A 23650-nucleotide genomic window follows, 5' to 3' on the forward strand; every position below is an offset into this window, starting at 1 on the left:
GATTGGCAGCAGACTTATCCACAGAGACCTGGCAGGCCAGAAAGTCAGACACTTAACCAACTGTGTGCCACCCAGGTGCCCCAGTTTGTTTGTTTTTTTTTTAAGTGGGCTCCATGAACACACACCCCTGAGATCAAGACCCAAGTTGAGATCAAGAGTCAGATGCTTAACTGACTGAGCCACTCAGGTGCCCCTGTTTCTTTACCTGTGAAAGGCAGGAAACAGCTTCACATTTGCTCCTGTCACCATGTTGTTGTAAGAATCACAATAGCTTAAGAAAGCTTACAGCCAACTCTGAAATTCTGTGCCAATATGAAGCAGTAATGTTATTAATGGCATTCTTGTCATGAGTTTACTACTGATAGATTATTATGTTTCTCCAGGGAGAGTCACTCCAGGGCAGCTCATGTCCTATATTCAGCTCTTCAAGAACAACCTCAAAGCTTTAGTGAATCACTGTGGGCTCCTACAGCTTGGGCTGGCCACAGTTCAAACTCTGAAACACCCTCAGACTGCTAAGTGGGACAACTTTCTGGCTTTTGAAAGACTCCTCCTCCAGGTATGTTGCTATGGGAGGTTCATGGGATATTAATAATTAAAATGGTTGCTTCCGGGTGGGGGGGAAACTTTGATGTTTGTTGTAGTCTTAGTAGTAAGTCTTATAGTTGACATATACTCTATATCATATTCTCTAAGAGCCTCCAAATTAAAATTACAGTAGAAATTTTCCATACCTATGTTTTTTTGTTTTTCGTTTTGTTTTGTTTTGTTTTGTTTTGTTTTGTTTTGTTTTGTTTTTTTTGGACAGTGACATCTTTGGCATCTCACTCACTACCAAGAATGATTTTTGAGCATTTGACCAATCTCTTTTCAATTTTATACCATTTGGACCTTTCTTGATCCTCATGGTATCTTTATTCAATCCTTGCTACTCTCCTTGCTGACTATTACTACTATTTACATTTCTTCTGACACTAACTAGTCTCTAATCCTCAAACAACATATAGCACGTGGCTTAAAATGATGCTTAATAAAGGATGGAGGAAGACAAATTACATTTGTGAATGTAGTGAATTTGAAGTGATTTGTATGGGATGAGGACCTTTTCATGATTGATGAAATATTTTCATGGAAAACTTAAAAATCCCTCTCTTCTGCCTCTCCCTCTACTTGTGCTCTCACATGAAAAAATAAAAGCTTTAAAAAAAAACTTAAAAATTATAAAGCATTTCATACTGAGATAAAATAATATGACATATCTATTTGTACTCTCCACACTGACTCAATATAATTTATCCATTTTTAATATTTATTTTATATCCTTTCTCATTAAAGAAATAAAACTAGAAATAAAGTTGAAACATCTCTGATACTTATACCCTTCCTTGCTCTGATTCTCCTTTTTCCTTTCCCAGAGGTAATCACAACCATGATGCCTTGTTTCTGTATTTTTATTAAATACTTACTTATTCATAAATATTACAGACTATTGTGCTCTGGGTTTTACTTTTTATGTAAGTAATATTGTACTATATTCCTAAACAACCTGTGTTTTCCTCTCAACATTCTATTTTATTTTATTTTTTAAAGATTTTATTTATATTTGACAGAGAGAGAGATCACAAGTAGGCAGAGAGGCAGGCAGAGAGAGAGGAGGAAGCAGGCTCCCTGCTGAGCAGAGAGCCTGATGTGGGGCTTGATCCCAGGACCCTGAGATCATGACCCGAGCCGAAGGCAGAGGCTTAACCCACTGAGCCACCAAGGCACACCTCAGTATTATATTTTAAAGATAATTCAAGTTGACATATATAGATCTAGTTCATTTATTTAAACTATACCATACTATTTGATTGTATGTGTGTGTGTGGAGAGGGAGAGAGGGAAAAAAAAGAAGAAGAAAAAAGAAGAAAGAATGTGGCTAATATCCTAGACCATGTGGTTTGGTGTACATGTGAAAGAGTTTCTCTAAGATACATATTGTGGAAAGGATATTAGATTATTGACCATGCATATTGTTGAATTTACTAAATATTAATAAAGTAATCACGAAAGAGGTTGACCTAGTTGACCCTTCTGCTAGGCATGGATGACATTTTGTTTCCCCACATAGTGTCAGGACTCAGTCTTATCAAATTAGAACATTTTTTAATAGTGCGTCTATTAGTAATGGTGGGTCTATTAGTTATCATGGGTCTATTATTAATAGTGCTATTTCTTTATATAAGTTTGCAATTCTTTGACTACTGATGAGGTTGAGCATCTTTTATAGTATATATGGACTCCTTAGTTTTCCTCTTCTGTCAGTTGCTCATTCTTACACTGTGCCCATTTTTATCTGTTGGATAACAGAAGCACTGTCTTATGTCATGCAAATACTTCTCTGAGGCTGTGGTGTGACTTTCAACTTTAATGCCAGTATATTGTACAAAAGTTTAAAAATTTAATGTAGTCTAGCTGATTAATGTTATCCTTTATGATTTGTGCTTATTTATATTTTATATTAGAAATCTATTTCTACTCCTAATTTTAAAACATATTGTTCTGTATTTTCTGCTGAAAATTAACTTTTGACATTTGACATCTTAATCCACATGGAATTTATATTTGTTTATGGTGTTATTCAGATCTAGCTTTCTTTTCTTCTGTATGGATAGTCTAGTCTCCCCACACTATTTATGGAATACTCCACTGTATCATAAATTACTGATCCAAGAGTCATTTTCCTCTTTCTCATGTTGGCAGAACACCAGTTTTGTTCTGGTGTCTTCTCCTTTCCCAAATGATTCAAGCAAATCCTGATTGCTCTTAGAGTACACTGGCATTGTCATTTCCCCACATAATGATTAGTTTAGCAGTTCAAGCCAAAGACAGGCAAAGGGTAGTTTGCTAGAAGTGTTTCTAGGAAAGATTTTCTTTTGCCCTGACAGAATATACATAATGAAGAAACAATCTCCTTTTTCTGCTTCTTGATGTATGTTTATGACATGAGCATTTTGTGATAATGAAGGGAATTCACTGAGATCCTGAGGAAGACAGATCCAACCTGGATCTTTGATGACTTTGAACCCTAGTTCAAATATCTTATTTTGTGACTTCTTCTCATTGTTTGAGCCACTTAAAAAATGTTGGTTTTCTCAGGTCACGTGGTGGCTCAGTGGCTTAAACATCTGCCTTTGGCTCACGTCATGGTCCCAGGGTCCTGGAATCGAGTCCTTCATTGGTCTCCCTGCTCAGCGGGGAGCCTCCCTTCCAGTCGTGTTCTCTCTCTCTCTCTCTTTCAAATAAACAAATACGATTTTTTTTTAAAGTTTTTTTTGTTGTTGTTGTTATTTGGAGCCAAAAGATATTCATCTTTTTCCTATTGATATGTAAAATACTAAAATACCACATAACAGTGGGTTTATTTCTCAGTTTCTAGTCGGTTCCAGTGGCCAGTTCATCTACCACAGAATGAATACCACAGTGTTTTAAAATCAACATGTCCAGTTTTATGCTTTTCTTTATAATAGGGGATTATTAGATTTATTTGTGGGTAGATTTTAATACTATTGTGAACTGAATTCAGTTTTCTGACTGTCTTTGCTGGCATATAGGGATACTCTTCCCTTCTGCCTGGTGATCACATGTCTATCAACTTCGCATCAGCATTTGTATTTGTTTCTTCTTTTCTACACTTTCATGATACCATTTTCTTTTTTAGTGCTCTGACCAGATACTTGGACACTGTTCAAAAGAGGGAGTGAGAAGAGGCTTCTTCATCTTTTTCCTGACTTTAAAGAATGTTCTAAAATTTTACCTTGAAATATTATGTGATTTTTTTTTTCTAATTGGGCTGAGAAAGTTCCTTCCTAAACCTAGTTTACTGAGTCGTTTTGTTTTTGTTGTTTTTTTAATCTTGCATGAGTGTGAATTTCATTTCTAAATTCATTATGAATTTTTTTAGATGACTATGTCAGGTTTTTTCTTCCTTAATTGTTAGTATGGTGAATTTATAATTTTTTTTTCAGTGTTCCAAGATTCATTGTTTATGCACCACACCCACTGCTCCATGCAATATGTGCCCTCCTTAATACCCACCACCAGGCTTACCTAACCCCCTACCCCCTATCCGCTCCAGAACCCTCAGTTTGTTTCTCAGAGTCCACAGTCTCTCATGCTTCATCTCCCCCTCCGATTTCCCACAATTCACTTTTCCTTTCTTTCTCTTAATGTCCTCCATGTTATTCCTTATGTTCTACAAGTAAATGAAGCCATATGATAATTGACTTTCTCTGCTTGACTTATTTCACTCAGCATAATCTCCTCCAGTCCCATCCATGTTGATTCAAAAGTTGGGTATTCATCCTTTCTGATGGCTGAGTAATATTCCATTGTATATATGGACCATATCTTCTTTATCCATTAGTCTGTTGAAGGACTTCTTGGCACTTCCCACAGTTTGGCGACTGTGGCCATTGCTGCCATGAACACTGGGGTACAGATGGCCCATTTTTTCACTACATCTGTATCTTTGGGGTAAATACCCAGTAGTGCAATTGCAGGGTCATAGGGTAGCTCTATTTTTAATTTCTTAGGGAACCTCCACACTGATTCCCAAAGTGGCTGCACCAACTTGATTTCCTACCAAGAGTGTAAGAGGGTTCCCCTTTATCCACATCCTCTCCAACACTTGTTGTTTCCTGTCTTTTTGTTAATTTTGGCCATTCTAACTGGTGTAAGGTGGTATCTCAATGTGGTTTTGATTTGAATCTCCCCTATGGCTAATGATGATGAACATTTTTTCATGTGTCTGTTAGCCATTCATATGTCTTCTTTGGAGAATTGTCTGTTCATGTCTTCTACCCATTTTTTGATGTGATTATCTGTTTTTTTGGGTGTTGAGTTTGAGGAGTTATTTATAATTTTTTTTTGCTTGTTTTTTTAAATTTTTTTTTAATTTTTTATAAACATATATTTTTTTCCCCAGGGGCACAGGTCTGTGAATCGCCAGGTTTACACAATTCACCGCACTCACCATAGCACATACCCTCCCCAATGTCCATAATAACCCCACCCCCGCTCTCCCAACCCCCCTCCCCCCAGCAACCCTCAGTTTGTTTTGTGAGATTAAGAGTCACTTATGGTTTATCTCCCTCCCAATCCCATCTTGCTTCATTTACTCTTCTTCTACCTCCTTAACCTCCATGTTGCATCTCCTCTCCCTCATATCAGGGAGATCATATGATAGTTCTCTTTCTCCGATTGACTTATTTCGCTAAGCATGATACCCTCTAGTTCCATCCACGTCGTCGCAAATGGCAAGATTTCATTTCTTTTGATGGCTGCATAGTATTCCATTGTGTATATATACCACATCTTCTTTTCTCTGCATCCTCGCCAGCATCTGTCATTTCCTGATTTGTTAATTTTAGCCATTCTGACTGGTGTGAGGTGGTATCTCATTGTGGTTTTGATTTGTATTTCCCTGATGCCGAGTGACATGGAGCACTTTTTCATGTGTCTGTTGGCCATCTGGATGTCTTCTTTGCAGAAATGTCTGTTCATGTCTTCTGCCCATTTCTTGATTGGATTATTTGTTCTTTGGGTGTTGAGTTTGCTAAGTTCCTTATAGATTCTGGACACTAGCCCTTTATCTGATATGGCATTTGCAAATATCTTCTCCCATTCTGTCAGTTGTCTTTTGGTTTTGTTCACTGTTTCCTTTGCTGTGTAAAAGCTTTTGATCTTGATAAAATCCCAATAGTTCATTTTTGCCCTTGCTTCCCTTGCCTTTGGCGATGTTCCTACGAAGATGTTGCTGCGGCTGAGGTCGAAGAGGTTGCTGCCTGTGTTCTCCTCAAGGATTTGGATGGATTCCTTTCTCACATTGAGGTCCTTCATCCATTTGAGTCTATTTTCGTGTGTGGTATAAGGAAATGATCCAATTTCATTTTTCTGCATGTGGCTGTCCAATTTTCCCAACACCATTTATTGAAGAGGCTGTCTTTTTTCCATTGGACATTCTTTCCTGCTTTGTCGAAGATTAGTTGACCATAGAGTTGAGGGTCTATTTCTGGGCTCTGTATTCTGTTCCATTGATCTATGTGTCTGTTTTTGTGCCAGTACCATGCTGTCTTGATGATGACAGCTTTGTAGTAGAGCTTGAAGTCTGGAATTGTGATGCCACCAACTTTGGCTTTCTTTTTCAATATTCCTTTGGCTATTCACAGTCTTTTCTGGTTCCATATAAATTTTAGGATTATTTGTTCCATTTCTTTGAAAAAAATGGATGGTACTTTGATAGGAATTGCATTAAATGTGTAGATTGCTTTAGGTAGCATAGACATTTTCACAATATTTATTCTTCCAATCCAGGAGCATGGAACATTTTTCCATTTCTTTGTGTCTTCCTCAATTTCTTTCATGAGTACTTTATAGTTTTCTGTGTATAGATTCTTAGCCTCTTTGGTTAGGTTTACTCCTAGGTATCTTATAGTTTTGGGTGCAATTGTAAATGGGATTGACTCCTTAATTTCTCTTTCTTCTGTCTTGTTGTTGGTGTAGAGAAATGCAACTGATTTCTGTGCATTGATTTTATATCCTGACACTTTACTGAATTCCTATACCAGTTCTAGCAGTTTTGGAGTGGAGTCTTTTGGGTCTTCCACATAGTATCATATCATCTGCGAAGAGTGATAGTTTGACTTCTTCTTTGCCGATTTGGATGCTTTTAATTTCTTTTTGTTGTCTGATTGCTGAGGCTAGGACTTCTAGTACTATGTTGAATAGCAGTGGCGATAACGGACATCCCTGCCGTGTTCCTGACCTTAGAGGAAAAGCTTTCAGTTTTTCTCCATTGAGAATGATATTTGCGATGGGTTTTTCACAGATGGCTTTGATAATATTGAGGTATGTGCCCTCTATCCCTACACTTTGAAGAGTTTTGATCAGGAAGGGATGCTGTACTTTGTCAAATGCTTTTTCAGCATCTATGGAGAGTATCATATGGTCCTTGTTCTTTCTTTTATTAATGTGTTGTATCACATTGATTGATTTGCGGATGTTGAACCAACCTTGCAGCCCTGGAATAAATCCCACTTGGTCGTGGTGAATAATCCTTTTAATGTACTGTTGAATCCTATTGGCTAGTATTTTGGTGAGAATTTTTGCATCTGTGTTCATCAAGGATATTGGTCTGTAGTTCTCTCTTTTGATGGGATCCTTGTCTGGTTTTGGGATCAAGGTGATGCTGGCCTCATAAAATGAGTTTGGAAGTTTTCCTTCCATTTCTATTTATTGGAACAGTTTCAGGAGAATAGGAATTAGCTCTTCCTTAAATGTTTGGTAGAATTCCCCCGGGAAGCCATCTGGCCTTGGGCTTTTGTTTGTTTGGAGATTTTGGATGACTGTTTCCATCTCCTTACTGGTTATGGGTCTGTTCAGGCTTTCTATTTCTTCCTGGTTCAGTTGTGGTAGTTTATATGTCTCTAGGAATGCCTCCATTTCTTCCAGATTGTCAAATTTGTTGGCCTAGTGTTGCTCATAATATGTTCTTATGATTGTCTGTATTTCTTTGGTGTTAGCTGTGATCTCTCCTCTTTCATTCATGATTTTATTTATTTGGGTCCTTTCTCTTTTCTTTTTGATAAGTCTGGCCAGGGGTTTATCAATCTTACTAATTCTTTCAAAGAACCAGCTCCTAGTTTCGTTGATTTGTTCTATTGTTTTTTTGGTTTCTATTTCATTGATTTCTGCTCTGATCTTTATGATTTCTCTTCTCCTGCTGGGTTTAGGGTTTCTTTCTTGTTCTTTCTCCAGCTCCTTTAGGTGTAGGGTTAGGTCCTGTACCTGAGACCTTTCTTGTTTCTTGAGAAAAGCTTGTACCGCTATATATTTTCCTCTCAGGACTGCCTTTGTTGTGTCCCACAGATTTTGAACCGTTGTATTTTCATTATCATTTGTTTCCATGAATTTTTTCAATTCTTCTTTAATTTCCTGGTTGACCCATTCATTCTTTACAAGGATGCTGTTTAGTCTCCATGTATTTGGATTCTTTCCAAATTTCCTCTTGTGATTGAGTTCTAGCTTCAGAGCATTGTGGTCTGAAAATATGCAGGGAATGATCCCAATCTTTTGATACCGGTTGAGACCTGATTTAGGACCGAGGATGTGATCTATTCTGGAGAATGTTCCATGTGCACTGGAGAAGAATGTGTATTCTGTTGCTTTGGGATGAAATGTTCTGAATATATCTGTGATATCCATCTGGTCCAGTGTGTCATTTAAGGCCTTTATTTCCTTGTTGATCTTTTCCTTGGATGATCTGTCCATTTCAGTGAGGGGAGTGTTAAAGTCCCTTAGTATTATTGTATGATTGTGGATGTGTTTCTTTGATTTTGTTATTAATTGGTTTATATAGTTGGCTGCTCCCACGTTAGGGACATAGATATTTACAATTGTTAGATCTTCTTGTTGGACAGATCCTTTGAGTATGATGTAGTGTCCTTCCTCATCTCTTATTATAGTCTTTGGCTTAGAATCTAATTGATCTGATATAAGGATTGCCACTCCTGCTTTCTTCTGATGTCCATTAGCATGGTAAATTCTTTTCCACCCCCTCACTTTAAATCTGAAAGTGTCTTCGGGTTTAAAATGAGTTTCTTGTAGGCAACATATAGATGGGTTTTGTTTTTTTATCCATTCTGATACCCTGAATGTTAATGGGCTAAATGCCCCAATCAAAAGACACAGGGTAACTATTGAGAGATATGAATTTAGTGCCATTGTATTGCCTGTAAGGTGACTGTTATTTATATTGTTTCTGTTCCTTTCTGATCTACTAGTTTTAGGGTCTCTCTTCGCTTAGAGGACCCCTTTCAATATTTCCTGTAGAGCTGGCTTGGTGTTTGCAAATTCTTTCAGTTTTTGTTTGTCCTGGAAGCTTTTAATCTCTCCTTCTATTTTCAATGATAGCCTAGCAGGATATAGTATTCTTGGCTGCATGTTTTTCTCGTTTAGTACTCTGAATATATCATGCCAGCTCTTTCTGGCCTGCCAGGTCTCTGTGGATAAGTCTGCTGCCAATCTAATATTTTTACCATTGTATGTTACAGACTTCTTCTCCCGGGCTGCTTTCAGGATTTTCTCTTTGTCACTAAGACTTGTAAATTTGACTATTAGGTGACGGGGTGTGGACCTATTCTTATTGATTTTGAGGGGGGTTCTCTGAACCTCCTGGATTTTGATGCTTGTTCCCTTTGCCATATTGGGGAAATTCTCTCCAATAATTCTCTCCAGTATACCTTCTGCTCCCCTCTCTCTTTCTTCTTCTTCTGGAATCCCAATTATTCTAATGTTGTTTCGTCTTAAGGTGTCACTTATCTCTCGAATTCTGCCCTCGTGGTCCAGTAGCTGTTTGTCCCTCTTTTGCTCAACTTCTTTATTCTCTGTCATTTGGTCTTCTATATCACTAATTCTTTCTTCTGCCTCATTTATCCTAGCAGTGAGAGCCTCCATTTTTGATTGCACCTCATTAATAGCTTTTTTGATTTCAACTTGATTAGATTTTAGTTATTTTATTTCTCCAGAAAGGGCTTTTATATCTCCCGAGAGGGTTTCTCTAATGTCTTCCGTGCCTTTTTCAAGCCCAGCTAGAACCTTGAGAATCATCATTCTGAACTCTAGATCTGACATATTACCAATGTCTGTATTGATTAGGTCCCTAGCCTTTGATACTGCCTCTTGTTCTTTTATTTGTGGTGAATTTTTCCGCCTTGTCATTTTTTCCAGATAAGAGTATATGAAGGAACAAGTAAAATACTAAAAGGGTGGCAACAACCCCAGGAAAATATGCTTTAGTCAAATCAGAAGAGATCCCAAATCGTGAGGGGGGAGGAAAGGGAATGTAAAGAGGTTCAGAAAGAAAAAAAGAAAAAAAAAAAAGAAAAAAGAAAAAAGAAACAAATAAAAAAAGAAAACCAATAATGAAAAAATATAAAACGGAAAAAATATATATATATATTAAACTAGTTAAAAAACGTTAAAAAAAGAAAAGGGTAAAAGTTAAAAAAATTTAGCAGAAGAAGAGAAAAAAAATTGAAAAAGAAAAACAAATTAAATTAACTGCAAGGCTAAAGAATCATGGGGAGAAAGCCATGAGTTCTGTGCTTTGCTTTCTCCTCCTCTGGAATTCCGCTGCTCTCCTTGGTATTGAAACTGCACTCCTTGGTAGGTGAACTTGGTCCCGGCTGGGTTTCTTGTCGATCTTCTGGGGGAGGGGCCTGTTGTAGTGATTGTCAAGTGTCTTTGCCCCAGGCGGAGTTGCACCGCCCTTACCAGGGGCCGGGCTGAGTAATCGGCTCGGGTTTGCTTTCGGGAGCTTTTGTTCCCTGAGCGCTTTCCGTAGAGTTCTGGAGGACGGGAATGAAGATGGCGGCCTCCCAGTCTCTGGCCCAGAGGAGCCGAGAGCCCGGGGCCCCACTCCTCAGTGCGCCCTCAGCGAACAGCGCCCAATTGCTCCCGTCACCCTGGCCTCTGGCCGCGCTCCGAGCTGACTGAGCCTTTCAGAAAGTGGTTGATTTTCTGTTTCTAGAATTGCTGTTCTTCTTCTCTTTGATCTCCTGTTGGATTTGTAGGTATTTGCAATCTTTAGATAAGCTATCTAGCTGATCTCCTGCTACCTGAAGTAGTCTCAGCCTGCTACTTCTCTGCCATCTTGACTCCTCCTATTTATAATTTTTTAATGTTAAATAATTATTATTGCATTCCTGGATAAGTTCAGCTTGGTCTTACACACACACACACACACACACAGCTGGATTTAGTTTGCTAATACTTTACTTAGCTATTTTCATTTATGCTCATAGGTGAGATTAACATATAATTTTTCTTTATTGCGCTGCTGACAAAGGTTATGGTAGTTTTTTAAAATCAGGGTGAGTTTCATTTTTGTATTTTCTGGAGCTGTTTATCTAAGAAAGGAATCACAGTTTCTCAACAGTGAAATATCTCTAAGGAATCATGTCAACATAGCTTTGTTTTTGTTAGATTTAGATTTTTATTTCCAATTTAATTATTTAAATGTTTCTAGACCTATTTAATTCTTCCGTTTCCTCTTGAGATAATTTTGGTAGTTTATATTAGCTTAAATCAGCTATTCATTTTTATTTTCAAATTTATTGGCATAAATTTATTCATAGAGTTTTCATAAGAATTTAAATCTCCTTTGAATACATAGTTATGTTCCATTTTTAAATGCCTAATATTTTTATTGTGCTCACTTTGGTCTTATTTTGGTCAGTATTAGCAGAATTTTATGAATCATTCTAAAGGTTGAGCTATCTATCTCTGCATCTGTCGATCTTCTCTATACCTCTGCCTGTAGCTGTTAAAGGCCAGGAATTCATACAAATGCCCCAATTCTAACCGAATACCACAGGGTTACTGTAGTGTTCTCCCTTTCCGTATTTGTAGCTTCCCTGTCTGACAGTGAAGAACCTGTGTCCCATTACCCTCATCATACTTAATGATGTGATAAATTCCCCCCATATGTAACCAATCTTCCATTGGAGGTGCCTCTCCTCTCATATCCTCTGCACCTCACCTGGGCTCTGTCTTCCTGCTGGAGGCCATGGCCAAGTCCACATAGATATTCTCTTTCCTTTCCATGTAGGCAGACCTCCTGAAACTCTCACATGGATGCCCTTCTCATGTTACTTGAGCTCTGCCATCTTGCGCTGCGCTACCCCTGCCTCGCCCTCATGCATGGGTGCCCTTCTCACTCTCTGAGGCTCCATGACCCCCCAGCAGGCCCCACTGCTGCTCCCCTGACACTGATGCCTCCTCGCTCTGCAGGCTCTGGTGTTCCCACAATACTGCCGTGGCTACTCCCCTGTTTAGATGCTGTCACCTCCCTGATCAGGCTGACAGGGTCTTGGGGATATTCTTCTCCTCCAATGTCTGATGAATGCTTTTCTCACCTCCTTTGATTCTGACAACCGTACAGGCCTGCTGCTTCATTTCCTCCCCACATCCTGTTTCCCCTTCCACCATGCCCTCCTCACGCCACAGCGGCCTTGATAGACTTTTTGACCGTCCTCCCCCCATTCCCATCCACTTTGCTCAGGTTCTTATACCCTGCACTGGGGCCTCACTGCTTCCAGCTTCTATGTGGATGTCCTCTCTATCCTCTTGGGGTTCCAGCAGTGCTCGGTTCTGCCACCCATCATGTAAAGATACCTTCCTTACCCTCCTTTGGTGGCGACAGCCTGCACTGTGGCTTCCGCCCCACCCATGGATACCCTTTTCATTCCTTTGGGCTCTGATAATCTGATCTAGGCCTCTTCTCCAACTCCTTTCCTCCTTACTGCCCTACCACACAGACAAAGCCCTCACCCTCTGTTGCCCCCAGCTCCAAAATCTAACAAACGTGTTTCAAAATAAGGCAGAGCAGTGTACTCTCAGGAACAATAATCTTTCAACTCACTAAGGTTCCTGAAGAAACTTGACACAGTTTTAATTCTAACCCATCTTATATTTATAATTAATTTTTAGAATCCTGGTGCATATTAGACTGCCTCAGATGTGACCACAAGACTTGGTGTGGTTCTTTCAGCAAATAGAAAGGAATAAAAACACTGGGAAAAAGAAGTAAACATTTAAAATGCCAAAACCCTACTTTTACCGTAATTGCACATTGCCCAGGCAAGCCATGTGTTCTCAGTCATTTCTGGGTCCTTGCGAGTTAGTGCTTTAGCATAGGCAAACTTGCTGACGGGCCATCCTCAGTGCTCCTTGTTTACAGCCGTGCTTACTTTATATCTTTTACGCTTAGCCATTAGTGTAACAGGTCCTAATATATGGTGAGCTGTCTCTTTTACGGACTTCGGTTTGAAAGTAGAGCATCTAAGTCTATTTTGAACATGAGGGTGGCTCCTAGCTTTTCCCGAAGACCTTGAGAGCCACCTAGATGCAAATCTCAGCCAGCATGGAGAGTTGTTTATTTCTTTGGTGTCTCATTTCCACCACTCTCTACCAGGCCACTGTCACCAGGACCTCAATGTTGACTTTATACCTAACATTATAGACAATCTTGGTTAAGAAAAAGAAATTGGTCCTGGAAATCTATAATCAAACCAGGTCACTGCCTTTCCTCTACACTACCATCTCTCAGTTTGGTGGTTTTGGCAATTTTGTGACAAATCAGCAACAGATCCTGGTACAATTCATAAGACTTAGGTTTGGCCGAGGCTTCTGAAAATGACGGAAAGAGAGTGTTATTTTCTCAAAAGGGAAACTATTTTGAGTGTTGTTGGGACAAATCTAATATTTATCAGCAGTGAATGTGCTTTTCAAAACCAAAGGAACTAAAATATCCTCTCAAATCCTTTTCCTTTCCCTTATCTCCAGGGTCCAAAATCACAGTCTGTGTTTTAGGCGTTTGGTACATGTGTGCTCATTAAGAGATAATTGTTTCTGTTTCAAGTTTAAAATGTAGAAAAGAGCAAATTTAACCTGAACATGGATACAGTTTTGATTCTATTAATGAATGTATTCACTTACAAGAGTAACTTTGTTTTTTTTTTTTTAATCAAAGTATGGATTTACTTAATTTGGGTGGTAGCCTACAAAGAATTTTCATAGTATAGCAAGAAAATTTGATTTAGTCACCTCATCTAATTAGGATTAAATTGCTTACCTCCTGGTGTTTGTTATTGTTAGGACTGAATAAAATTATGTATGTCCATCACTAAGTGGAGTGTTTGGCATGGAGTAAGTGCTCAATAAATAGTAGTTGTTATTTATTCTTTCAGCTGAACCAGAAATATTACAAATGCCAATTTATTTTATGTGAGCAATGCCTTTAACATAATCTCACCTAGACTTTGTATTTCTAACTTAAAATTTGTTCAGGAAAAATGAGGTTTTTACTTAGAAAAATGTTGCTGACTTTTTGTATTTACTGTTCAATAATGTTTCACAGCATTTTTCTTTATAAGTCTAGATGTAAATCCAATAGTTTCTATAATGCATATCTTTATTTCCTTTTTTTATTAAGTTCAATTAGCCAATTCAGAGTACATCATTAGTTTCTGATGTAGTCTTCAATAATGCATTATTTGCATATAACACCCATGTCTACAATGCAAATCTGATGTTTTCATGGTAATTGTCACAAAGAAAAACTTTATTGACCATAATTTATCGTGGCTATGGAACAGTAGCAAACTCTGTGTAGCAGAGGGAGCTGGGTTTATACTACCTAAAAACCGGCCTTGAACATATGTGTTATCTATCTCCAGTTAGTTTTTTAGGCATAATTTTTATTTACAAGTTAAAAAATCCAACTTGGAAAGTGATTTTTAAGTGAAATACAAATGAGTTGCAAAGCCATTCAAGATAACCCAGGTACATGTTGCTTAGTTTTAAATTCTACCCGCCTTTGCAATGAAAAGTGAGCATGCTACTGCACTAATTGTCAAAGAAATTTTTAATGGGTAGAGTGAGTTCTTTTTATGATATACTAAATTTCAGAATATCTCTCTACCACAAATCAGATTTCCCTAAGTAAGTAAGTGTCTGCTTGTGCTATAACACATTGGGGGTTTACCTTCCCAGTCCTTCAGAGCTTGCATGTTGTCCCCAGCCTTGTGGCGTGGCTTGGAGGCTTCATGCCTCATTTCAGTTCCATGCCTGACCTCACCCACACCCTGGGAGGTCCTGTTTTGTTATGATTTTTCACTTGCAAAGTATTGGTGACATCATGTGGTTAAAGAGTGAGGTAAGAGGCAGAAAAAGATGATCCCCAAAATCAGACCTGAGTGTCATTTATAGATTATAGATTTATAGATTATAGATTTTTCATAGGGTTTTTCCTGAGGAGGAAAATTATGGACCATGTTTAAAAGAAAACCTCTTACTTCTTTTAATACTACTCTCAACAGTTCTGGCACCAAACGTGTAGAGATTTTCCTACACCAATCAGTTCTCAACTCCAGACTCCAATTGGGTGTCCTACATTTCAGTCATGATACTAACTACATGGGGCCAGGGCAGACCCCCTGGCTTACAGGGTGGGTCCCACAAGACTGCCCCCCCACTTCAAATACCAATTGCAAGTCTGGGTTTATACTTCTGATCAACCAGTTATATATTGGGTCTTCCATGACCCCCTCCTTGGGTTTGATAATTTGCTATAGTGGCTCAGAGAACCCAGGGATACATTTATTTAAGTATACCAGTTTATTATAAAGGATATTATAAAGGATAAAGATGAAATTCAGATTAAGAGGTATCTAGGGTGAGGTCTGGAAGGCTCTTTAGTGCAGGAGATTCTGTCCCCCTGCGGTTGGGATGTGCCACCCTCCCAGCACATGGGTGTGCTTACCAACCCCAAAGCGGTGTACTTTAGGGATTTTTATGGAGGCTTCATTGCATAGGCATGATTGATTGACTCAGTCTCCAACCCCTCCCCCTTTCCCTGGAGGATGGGGGTGAGGTTGAAAGTTCCAAGCTTCTACTCACAGCTTGGTCTTTCTGGTGGCCAGTCCCTGGGAGCTATCTAGGAATCCACCAAGAGTTACCTCATTAAAACAAAAGATGCTCCTATCACCCAGAAAATTCCAATGGATTTAGGAGTTCCATGTACCAGGAGCCAGGGTCAAAGATCAAATATGAGAACAAACGATGCTCCTAGCATCCCTATTGCTCAGGATAATACAAGGATTTAGAATCTTTATGCCAGGAACTGGGGGCAGAGACTAGAAACATGTTTTGTCCGATGCCACAGTGCTTTTCACAGTATCGCATCAAAAATGACGACAGAGGCAAGTATTAGAGAGCAACAAGTTTCCCCCACTCCCGATTTCCATGAGGAAGGGCTTTTCCGAGGCATGCTCCTAGTCTGTCTCCGACCCTTTACAGCCTCTTGGGAAGAGGGGTGGTTTTTCTGGTTGGCAAATTTGAGATGATTGAATGGGCTCAACTCTGCCTTTCCTCCTCTTGAGAGAGGCTCTGCCCATGGAGCACACTGTGGTACTCTGCTCTTTCAGGACCAGAATCTGCCACTCTTCTTACTCTTTAGAGGCCACTGGCAGGCAAGGAGCAGGTGCTGTACCCTGGGTCCTCATGGGAGGCCTCACCTTGTAAGAGCTTGCCTCTGACCTGGAGAGAAAGCCTGCCTGATTCTGGAGCTCCAAAGGAACAAGGCAACTTGACTAACAGACCTAATATTTTACCACCCAGGCTGGCCTTTATCATTAATAATTGTGATGTTTGGACTCATGCCTTTACTAAGGTCTGCTTTATTTCCCAATTTGTTCAGAAACATGTTTGGGAAGGTGGGTTTCTTGGTGGCCTCCTTGGAGAGCCCTACAGTAATCAGCAGTTGTTTTGAATGAAATGTCTTCAATATTTTTGGAGAAGAGTTAGATGGGGATTTATCAGTTACCTCTTTGGACATTTGTATTAAGCAGTTGTTACAAAGAGAGGTAGGAGGGAGATTGTGACATAATACAGAGGACAACTTTCTTTTTTGACAACTAGGTTGAAAATAGCAAAGGTAAATTTCCATTTTGAAAACAAATGGGACAGACTTGGTCAGAAGAATACTACCATTTCTCATGGATTCTAAGATGTCCATTTTTTTCACATTTTAATATTTCTGAAATTGGGATGCATCCTGAAATTCATGGTATTTCTTAGTTTACTGGCAGGATTCTGTTTCTTGCTGGAAGCATATAAAATAATGGTGTGTGTTATCATCAGGGGTATCTTTAAGTCAATAAAAGGGGGCTTTGAAGGTAGAAAGTAGATGGAAAATCCCCCAGCCCTTAGGTCTGACTTGGTGTCTTCCTGACTGCTGTGTTGCCCACGGTTTAAATAGTGTCATTGGAGTGGTAGTTTGCCTTCGTTGGCTGTGAGTATGACAAAAGGTTTGTCCCTTGGGGTATTCATTTCACTTTAGCACCTTTTTTAAGTTGAGGAGGTATTTTTTTTTTCATCAAGTCTGTACCTAGTCAACTATTTAAGTGACACTGAACTTTTGCCTAGTCTGCTTGAGGATCAGAGGTAGATGCTTTGGGGATGACCTCTAGGGCTGGCACTATGAGGTCTTAGGTTAAGGTTTTTCTCAGTGGATTCTTGATAGCTCAACAATGTGTTGACTTAACTTGGGTCTCCATAGTGAAATATAACTTGTATAATTTTTTAAATGTAAAAACAGTGCCTTTAAATTATTAAAAATCGTGACAGATTATCTTGTTAAAATAAACCTATGATTAGTATCTTCAAGCAATACTAATGTACAAAATTTAATTATTGAATTTGCTTATTTTTTTACCTGTTTTATATATAACTCATTTTGATTAAAAACACCTGAGACATTTTATTCACGACTGCTGATCATTCATTTCAATTATTTAAGAGAGATAAACACTAAGAAGCACTATTTAAAACAAGTGAAAAAAATAACTTCCAAATACAAAGCTTGCATGGTCTCTCAACGTTCCTAACCATTGGCTTTGTTTATCCTCCTTTCTCTGTAGATCACTCCAAGGCCTCTTCCTCACGGTGCTGGAGTGCTCCACATTATTCCCAGCTCTTAGGCATTAACTTCAATATCAAGTCCAACATCTCCTCTTCCCAGGCACACCCGCAGGCACACGCGAACACATGCACGCGTCCACTCACACATTCTTCCTCTTCCATGCATAATAGGCTCAAGTAAAGAAAACCAGAGCTGAAGCAACTTTGATTCTGATAAATGGGGGACCTTGAGGCTTTAAAATATTAAGGTGGTTTTTTTTCCCAGCTTTTGTCACCACTGACCCAGATCAAAACTTAACTGCCATCTCCTCAGGGAAGCCAAGCCTTCCCTAAGTAGCTTCGTGTGTTACTCTGTTTTAATTTTGCTTCTCCTTCCCTGACATTTTTGTTTACACATTCAGTGTCTCCCTTGCTAGGCTATAAGCGATCTTATCTTTGTTGACCTTGTTTGCACGTATGTTCTAGAATGTACACTCCTCGTTTTCATGCTTGCCATAGCAGGCTTAACTGCCTGCCTGTGGGACTTTGAGAAGTTTGTTATAAATATGGAGTTCACTTGCCACAGATCAGCACCTGAATACGAATGAAGACTTAAGAGCTTTACTAGAGTCAAAAATGATGCCTTATACGGACAGACGTAAGACAGAGGCTTCTTTATGTTAACACCTGTTCTGACTTCTTACAGAGCACATGGCCCAAAATAATAAATATACTTCCCAGTCACCTTTGCAGCTAGGTTCTAGTGAAGGAGACACCAGAAGTGATGTGGGCCACCTTCAGGCTGTGCATGGAAAGGGGAGGTACACGCCTTTTACCCTTTTCTCCCACGTGCTGAAATCAGCCAGGATGGCAGGCACAGGGGTGGCCGTCTTGGGTCACGAGAGGAATCTGTGTGTTGGAGATGTTTGAATGAATAATGGAAGGACCATGGCTGGTTTGCTGAAGATGCTGTAAAAACCTTACCAGCCCTGGATCACCTACCTGGACTTTATGTAACTGAGAAATACATTCCTATCTTGCCGAAGCCACTATACTTTGGGGTCTTTGTGACCCTTGCTAAACTACATTCTGATTAACATGGATATCTTTCGCTGCCGTTTTCATCACAGCAGTTTGTTCTGTGAGCCTCATAATTCCGGTCATTTTATGACCTCATGAGAATGTAGTCAAAGTAATGAATTGTCTAGATGCCTGTCCTCTTAAATATCACCAGATTCTGGAGTACTTGGAATGAGATTTAGCTCATTTTAATGCAACCACAAATTGTTAGAGTTTTAAAAATATCTGAGCAAATTTGCTGAAAAAGTCCCAGATGAAAGACACTTGGAATTAAAGAGATATCTATAGACCAACATGTTGGGGTCCCCCAGGGGCTCAGATTTTATTAATTGTCAAGACCTCCCCCTCCTTTTCCCTCACAATTCAGAACACCTGGTGAGACACTGTAACTAGAATAAGCTTTTCTGGTTCTCAGAACTATAAATCATCTCTTCATCACTTTCTGTCTTCTCCCAGAGAAGCCCCTGTCTTCTAGTTCTCTGCCAAGAGAGGTGTCGCTTCTGAATGGTAGAGGGAAAATCAGCCGAAAAGCCTCTTTCAAAAGAAAATATTCTGTTCATTCCATGTAATAGCAATCACTGAGCACATGCTATCTCCTCGACACAACCAGACCATTTGTGGTTTCTTGGATGCGCACACAGCTTATTTTGTGCTGTGGATTACCTATCACTGCATGAGTCCCATTTGTGCCATTTTCAAGTATCTGGGACCAGATAGGATTTTCTGGGTTGGTCTGAGTCCCAGAGTACTGCACTTACATTGTTGCCTCTATGAAAAAAGTAAGTCCTAGATTCTCATCAACCAATTTATAAATAAACTTTCAGAACTGCTGATTCAGATTTGAACCCCATATGGCAGAGGTTGGGCAAGTTACGAATTTGACTGTGGTCTTACGGCTCGTGGGTATTGGAGCCAGGGTGAGACCTAGATGTGTCTGATTGAAGCCATGCCCTTCACTACTCTGTAGAGCTGGAATATTTTTCCTAGGGCAAAACGGCAAGATGAATATTGGCCACTTCTGTCTCACATTCCATTTACTCTTGTTCTCAGGCATTTGGGTAAAAAAATAGTTTTCAAAACATAGTAGGGCCTATATAGCCCATTAATTAAATGTTCAGTTTATATGCATTTATTTGATAACTTCATCTGTGAGTACTGAGATCATTAAAATGATCCTTGTCCACTGATTTATTTTTCCTTGATCTGTAAGTTTGGCAACCAGGTTAGATTTTCATCTTGAATTTTACTCCCAGCAAACCTTTTGTTGAAATCTTAGGAGACTTGTACATTTCTCCTTAAGGATACATTGTCCTTCTTACTGTCACAAAACAAACTGAGGGTGACTGGGGGGAGGGGGATAGGGACAGGGTGGTGGGGTTATGGACATTGGGGAGGGTATGTGATATGGTGAGTGCTGTGAAGTGTGTAAACCTGGCAATTCACAGACCTGTACCCCTGGGGCTAATAATACATTATATATATATATATATATATATATATATATAATGTATTATTATATATATATATTATATATGATACATTGTCTTCATTTCACTTTTCTCTTGCAGGATATTTTATTTTGATGTCATTGGAGAAGTGTCTGTTCATATCTTCTGCCCATTTTTTGATATGATTATCTGTTTTGTGAGTGTTGAGTTTGAGGGGTTCTTTATGATCCTGGATATCAACCTTTTGTCTGTACTGTCATTTGCAAATATCTTCTCCCATTCCGTGTGTTGCCTCTTTGTTTTCTTGACTGTTTCCTTTGCTGTGCAGAAGTTTTTGATTTTGATGAAGTCCCAAAAGTTTATTTTCGCTTTTGTTTCCTTTGCCTTTGGAGACCTATCTTGAAAGAAGTTGCTGTGGCTGATATCGAAGAGATTACTGCCTATGTTCTCTTCTAGGATTCTGATGGATTCCTGTCTCATGTTGAGGTCTTTTATCCATTTTGAGTTTATCTTTGTGTACCGTGTAAGAGAATGGTCGAGTTTCATTCTTCTACATATATGTCATTCTTCTCCTCTATCACTTTAAAGTATTGCATTTTTGAATAATAAAAGAGACAAATGGAAAACAGAAAAAAATAACCCCACCCATGAATTTCTTGTTTGTTTGTCTAGGGAGGGCACATCGCCAGGTTTTGGAGTTAAGTGAATTTGTGCCAACCATCTGATTAGAAAGCGAGAGTTGAATATATAGGCTAAGTAAACGATCGCTTTTAAACTGGGCTTGTCTTACAAGTAATGATATCATATGTTATTCCAGCTGGAAGCCAGAGTTAGTAATCAGGCAAAGTAAGCTTAAGGCCAACAATTTTGGTTCTTAGCGTTTTGTGGGTCTACCAAAAATGTTTCAAATACAGATTTATGCCAGTGGCCAAAGGCACATCTGGGTGGGTCTTTGGTAAAAAACAAGAGCTACAACCATTCTGGTTTGCTTGACCAAAAGCGACATAACAATGATCCTTCCCTACGCTGAGAGTCTTCTGTCCCGAGCCACTCCCTCTCTCTGTTTGTACTATGCTGTAGTGTCCTAGTGGTTGCTGGGATTTTTTTTCTTTTTAAACATCTGGGCTCCTAAGAATGGAAGGAAATAACACTGTTTAATTGATTTTTTTTTTTGTAATGTTAGTTAGCCTTAGAGAAGCCAAGTCTTATTTATGTTCACTCACAGGAAATCTTGGGTATAACTTAAGGGCAGGTCTTTCTGAAGGCTGAGGTTGGCTGAGTATTTACACGACCTTACTTACCACTTCACTTCTTTTTTTTTTTTTTTAAGATTTTTTTTTTTAATTTATTTGACAGAGGGAGAGAGACAGCAAGATCAGGAATACAACCAGGGGGTGTGGGATAGGGAAAGCAGGCTTCCCACCAAACAGGGAGCCCAATGTGGGGCTCGATCCCAGGAGAATCATGACCTGAGCCAAAGGCAGATGCTAATGACTAAGCCACCGAGGCTCCCCCCACTCTACTTCTGACCTAAGGATTCTGAGAGTGCTAGAGGTTAGCTTGACATTAGTGGGTACCTGATATTAGACAGTAAGCTTGGGTCTGGGTATGGATTTCTCTCTTAGCTTTTTTCTTTCTTTTTTTTTTTTTTTTTTGGCCAGAGGCTGCTAATCCTCAAAAGTAAGAGAAATAGGGGAGGGTATGTGCTATGGTGAGTGCTGTGAATTGTGTAAGACTGATGAATCACAGATGTGTACCTCTGAAACAAATAATACATTATATGTTAATTAAAAAAAATCCATACTCCCCAAAGCCATCTATGCATCAGTGCAATCCCTATCAAAATTCCAATAGCATTTTCTACAGAAATTAAAAACAAAAACCTAAAGCTCATAGAGATCCACAGAAGGGCCCCAAAGAGCAAAAGTGAGTCTGAGAAAGAATAAAACTGGAGGCATCACACTTCCTGATTTCAAACTAGACGACATAGCTTTAGTAATCAAAACAGTATGGTACTGGCATAAAAATAAACACATAAATCAGAACAGAAATAAACCTCCAGATATAAGGTCAAAAAATAAAAAGGAAGTAAGAGAAATAATTGTTCAGGATCTGAGGTTTTTTGAGCGAGGGACAGTGTGAGAGTTTGGCCAACCTAAGTACCTTGAATATCAGTGCCTTTGTACCCCGCTCTGTTCCTCCCATTCCTTATTTCTGAATTAAGGTACTCAAAGCAGGGTGGGATGGTGCTGAATGGAAGCTGATCGGTCTGCCTGTCTCATTTTCTCCAGAATGTGTTAGCACTGGAAGTGATGGATGTTGAATGAGGGATGTCGCATGGTCCAAATATCCTACAGTCACACATTCCTCAGGGATATATGGGTCTCTTCAGCACACTTTCCTCAGTGTTCTCCAACAGGGGCAGTGCTAACTTATAATTTGCAGAACAGTGTTACAGTGTCATTTTACAAATAGTATGGAAATATTTCTCCTAGAGTAATTTATGTCATTTTGTGTCTGTGCAGGAAAAAAAATCTGCAGCTAGCCAATTTGACACTGGTCATACCCTATGTTGTTGGTAGGAATATTTTCTGAACACATGCAGAAATAGGATTCTTATTTTTTTCAATACCTTGATTTTGAGCTCTTAAAAAAGGAACAAATGAGCAAAACAGAATTGCGAAAAAGTCTATTTCAAGGGAAATATTTGTTAAAAATTGATAAATTACCACCCTGCCACATGGAGCTGTTTCTATTATTATCCACTCATGGGATTTTGTTTTTTAAATCTTTATTGTGGTTTGACAACAGTACAGAAGGTTCCTTTTTTGTACTTAGTCCATGTGAAGTTGGTATAGTTTTTTCTTTTTCTCAGTGATGGTTTTGTTTTGTTTAGTGCTGCTGTTTTATGTGTTTGATATATTACCAGTGTTGGAAGTTTGTTTTTCTTTTACCATTTTGGATTCATAATTTTTAAATAGAAAAAATGAGATAAAATTGGAAAAATTTGGGTTTGGCATTCCTGGTTATTAACTCTACTGAAAAATATAGAATTTTTGTTTTTCTTTTTTTTTTCCTTAGATTTTATTTATTTATCTGACAGAGAGTGAGATCACAAGTAGGCAGAGAGGCAGGCAGAGAGAGTGGGGGAAGCAGGCTCCCCATCGAGCAGAGAGCCTGAGGCGGGGCTCAATCCCAGGACCCTGAGATCATGACCTGAGCTGAAGGCAGAGGCTTAACCCACTGAGCCACCCGGGCACCCCTCTTCTTCTTTTTTTACTTTGTATTCTTTCACTTTAGTTTTGATAGAAAAACAAAATATAAAACATTACAAAAGTTATACATGTAGGGCATATTAAGGTGGTTTGGTAGTAAAGGAAAATATATACCTCTGTTATATATACATATATGTATAGTATCGTTAGTTTTTTGTTTGTTTCTTTGTTTGTTTTTAGGTAACTTTTGTTTGATGGATTTGTTTTCTTTTCTCCTATAGAGATTTTTTAAAAGATCATAGTCTAAATGAGAAAAAGGTATATTAACAGTAACCCCATAAATATAACACTGGGTGTGGTACCTAAACAATGAATCTTGGAACACTGGAAAAATAAAATAAAATT

At 38.9% G+C, this 23650-nt stretch overlaps 1 protein-coding gene across 1 annotated transcript in view; it reads left to right on the forward strand.

The window, feature by feature from the left end:
• The first annotated feature begins 346 nt into the window (after positions 1–346).
• LOC116876458 (sec1 family domain-containing protein 2-like) overlaps positions 347–23650 on the forward strand; it is a 326707-nt gene continuing 303403 nt past the window's right edge. Inside the window, exon 1 of the mRNA XM_032873001.1 lies at positions 347–559. Within this exon, the coding sequence (XP_032728892.1) occupies positions 347–559 (213 nt within the window). The remainder of the gene's footprint in view (positions 560–23650) is intronic.

The sequence above is a fragment of the Lontra canadensis genome, unplaced genomic scaffold (assembly GCF_010015895.1).
Source record: "Lontra canadensis isolate GAN:19392208 unplaced genomic scaffold, GSC_riverotter_1.0 scaffold1, whole genome shotgun sequence".
NCBI lineage: Eukaryota > Metazoa > Chordata > Mammalia > Carnivora > Mustelidae > Lontra > Lontra canadensis.